At 42.3% G+C, this 3,588-nt stretch overlaps 1 protein-coding gene across 1 annotated transcript in view; it reads left to right on the top strand.

Annotated features, from left to right (window-relative positions):
- Positions 1–2,601: 2,601 nt before the first annotated feature.
- The window catches only part of POU2F3 (POU class 2 homeobox 3), a gene marked incomplete at both ends in the record, with an annotated part of 10,672 nt that continues 9,685 nt past the window's right edge, over positions 2,602–3,588 (top strand). Inside the window, 2 exons of the mRNA XM_015829912.1 lie at positions 2,602–2,706; positions 2,756–2,773. Of these exons, the coding sequence (XP_015685398.1) occupies positions 2,602–2,706; positions 2,756–2,773 (123 nt within the window). The remainder of the gene's footprint in view (positions 2,707–2,755; positions 2,774–3,588) is intronic.

Below are 3,588 nucleotides of genomic sequence, written 5' to 3'. Positions count from 1 at the left end.
TCCCAAATGGGGATCACATGATCCCGGAACAGGGAAAGTGTCATAAATACATACTGGTTGCAAATGCCCGAATTTGGATCACATGGCCATGGGGATGTTGCAATGGTCATAAATATGAGGACCAGTCATAATTCATTTTTTTCTAATGCCACTGTAACTTCAAACTAGGGGTCTTCCAACTTGGCCCTTTTATGACTTGCGGACTTCAACTCCCAGAATTCCTCAGCCAGCGTGCCTCGCTGAGGAATTCTGGGAGTTGAAGTCCACAAGTCATAAAAGGGCCAAGTTGGAAGACTCCTGCTTCAAACAGTCACCAAAAAAGGGTTGTAAATTGAGGATCACCTGTAACAGCTCCAGCAACTTGGAATACATTCTATCAGCTGTTTCCAACTTAATTTCCATGATGGAGATAATTTATCTCTCTTTTTTTTTCCTCCCATCGAGTTCTACAAGCTGAAAATGATTGACATAGACAGAATTCCATCTCTTCCGGAAACAAACATCTTCTATTTTTAATTGTTTCATTTAATTTAATTCCTCTTTTCCCGGCAAACCTTGTAGAAGGGCATCTCAGCAAACTTCAAAGACAAATTAGAAAGAAAAAGTAAGAATTGGGATGCAGGGAGGTTGGTGGAAAACATTATTTTTTTTTCCAAGCTTGATCAGGCCACACCTTCCGAGAGGATACCAAGGTGCAATCCTTGCAATTTACCCTTTTAGGTGGTTTTGATGATGGTTTTATTGTATAATTATTGTTTTAGGTTTTAAGTGGATGATTGTTTAATTGGGCTTTCAACTTGCCTGTTCTGCCTTTGGCTTCATTGCCAGCTGCCTTGAGCACCATATGCTTAGGTAGAATGACAGGGGAAAATGTTATGAGCCAAACAAACAGAGAAAATAGCTTGATGGCATCTTAAAGGCTCACCAATTTATAACTGCTTTGTTCTTTTCATTCTTTAAAGCACCGCAAACATCTGAGCCAAGGTTTTGCCACAGGAGATTAACTTCTGTCCTCCTTTGTGTCATCCATCTTCAACCAGGCTAGAATAGGTCAAAGGGGTTTGAAGTAGCTTCTCTTCCACAATACTACATGGAGACAACTTGCTCCCTTATGGGATAGAGCAGGGGTCTTCAAACTTGGCCCTTTTATGACTTGTGGACTTCAACTCCCAGAATTCCTCAGCCAGCGTGCCTGCCTGAGGAATTCTGGGAGTTGAAGTCCACAAGTCATAAAAGGGCCAAGTTGGAAGACCCCTGGGATAGAGACAAGTTCTGATCATGTTGGTTGTTCTTTTCCTTCTCCAGAGGAATCTGGAAGGAGTAAACTTTTAGCTGTATGGTTTCTTCCAAGAAAAACGTGTAAGACGGAAGGAGAATGGTTGAAGAAACCAAGTCTGAAAAACTGCACCAATCTTCTTGTTCTACATAAACAGTTTGTGGTTCCAGTTTAGCTTGGTTCTCCATCTATCGTTCAAGGATCATTAGTCATAGTCATCCAGTATCAAGGATAGACCGACTGAATGCCTAGGGCAAGGGTGGGGAACCTTGGCTCTTTTATGACTTGTGGACTTCAACTCCCAGAATTCCTGAGCCAGCATGGCTGGCTCAGGAATTCAGGGAGTTGAAGTCTACAAGCCATAAAAGAGCCAAGGTTCCCCACCCCTGGCCTAGGGGATGGTTTCTGTGTGCAAATATTCCATAAAATGTGTTTTGGGGACATGGGAAGAAGTTTGATTTGTCTTTGGGTCATGAATCTGGGCCCAACTTAACTCAGAATAACAAAATAACCGAGAGTTGGAAGGGACCTTGGAGGTCTTCTAGTCCAACCTCTGCTCAAGGAGGAATCCCTGTACCATTCCAGACAACTGGTTGTTCATCTCTTCTTTAAAAACCTCCAGTGTTGGAGCATCCACAACTTCTTGAGGCCGCTCAGATATTTGGATGACATCTTTTCCTTCCTCTGTTGATCAATGCAGACGTCATTAAACAAACATTTGACTTTGTTTCCAAAGAGATTATACCAAGTGGCTTATACAGACCTGTCTGGCACAAGCTACAGTATGATGCTCTTTTGTGCATCGGCATGTCATTACTCAAATATTGTGACTATTTATGTAATTGGTGGGAGGACATCCTGATGGACAGGATATTACTTCGAAGTCAGGATTGCAAGCGGTCTACTAACTGAAGCTTAGCTTAAGAAGCAAAATATTGGAATTGATATTTTTTTAAGACACAAATAAATGGTATCTGATGTATCTCATAAGGAGAGGGGTTCTGTGAAAAGAGTTGGTTGGGAATCCCTTGAGTCAATGTTCAAATATTTCTTTAGAAATCAGTCTGGGGGTGGGGGGAAATGAGATCTCCATGAAAATATAGACATTAAGTCTCTCTTCCCTGGAGGTTTTTTTTTCTGTTTTAGAAATTTAGAAATTTTCTGTTTTAAAAATTTAGAAATTTAGAGCTATCCAATCACTTTGAGTAGACTGAACCCCACAGCAAGTCAGTTGAAGCTACCACATAGCCTTCTCCAACTTGGTGCTTTTCAGATAGGTTCAAAAATGTTGCTGACATTATCGTTCCTTTTGCTCCCCCTTGCAGATTAAAACAGAAGACCTCAGTGACTCCTTGCAAACGTCCCTGTCCTCCAGATCAAGTCACCTAGCCCAGGGCAATCCCATGATGCCCGGAGGACAAATTCCTGGGGTAAGAGACAGCACTCTTCACACATACAAGCGCAGATGACGAGTTCAAGAATAAGGCTTCCCCAGAGGTCTGATCTGAAGGCCCTTGGAACATGAAGATAGTTCCGTTCTGATCCACGTTTGAATGAAATCTGCTGGGCCGTCTTAACGTGGATGGCAGGAAGGACGTCCTGGTTGTATAAAGAGAAGAAAATGTCTAGGCATGGTATCTTTTATTGAGGGTTTTGTAGCTTAAGGGGGATTGTCCCAAAGGTGCTTTTTCAACTGAACTGAAGAAGCTTCTTGGATGAGAAGCGAAATGTCTTCAAGGAAAAACAAAGGAACTCCGGTTGCCTCTTGAAAAAGCACCTTTGGGACAACCATGACCTGGATGACTGAGATTCTCCACAGACATTTAGCTATGCCTCTGGGGGGGTGTTATATGCATGGCATGGAAAAATAAATAGAAATATATTTCCCACTTCCTCATCATGAGATCTTGAGGTTGTCCAGGAAGGCTGAAGGATTGAAGGGATTGAATCCTGAAGGGATTCAGCCAGTTCACATCACTTCGGCAGAACTGGTAGCTAATTTTTTGTTGCCCAGGCCCAGAATGGATTTCCAGAAGCAGCATCCACACAGAGAACCGGTTGTTCACATATTTGAATCCCACTACTGATTTAAGGGGAACATGACCAACTTCCATCCTTGAATTCATGGATGAAAGACATGGTTTTCAGCATGGACATTTATGGAGATGAGGCTATTGGCATTTGTAAAGTTTGTAAGTGAGGTTCACGATGTAGATTACAAAAGCTCTTGCTCATCTAGAATCTTACAATCATAGGACTGGAAGGGATCTTAGACGTCAACTAGTCTAACCCCCTGCCCACGTCAGGAGTCC

Source organism: Protobothrops mucrosquamatus, unplaced genomic scaffold (assembly GCF_001527695.2).
Source record: "Protobothrops mucrosquamatus isolate PMUCROS unplaced genomic scaffold, P.Mucros_1.0 scaffold7582, whole genome shotgun sequence".
NCBI classification, from domain to species: Eukaryota; Metazoa; Chordata; class Lepidosauria; order Squamata; family Viperidae; genus Protobothrops; species Protobothrops mucrosquamatus.
The sequence above is the reverse complement of the archived record's forward strand: the minus strand, read 5'-3'. Positions and strand labels throughout refer to the sequence as shown.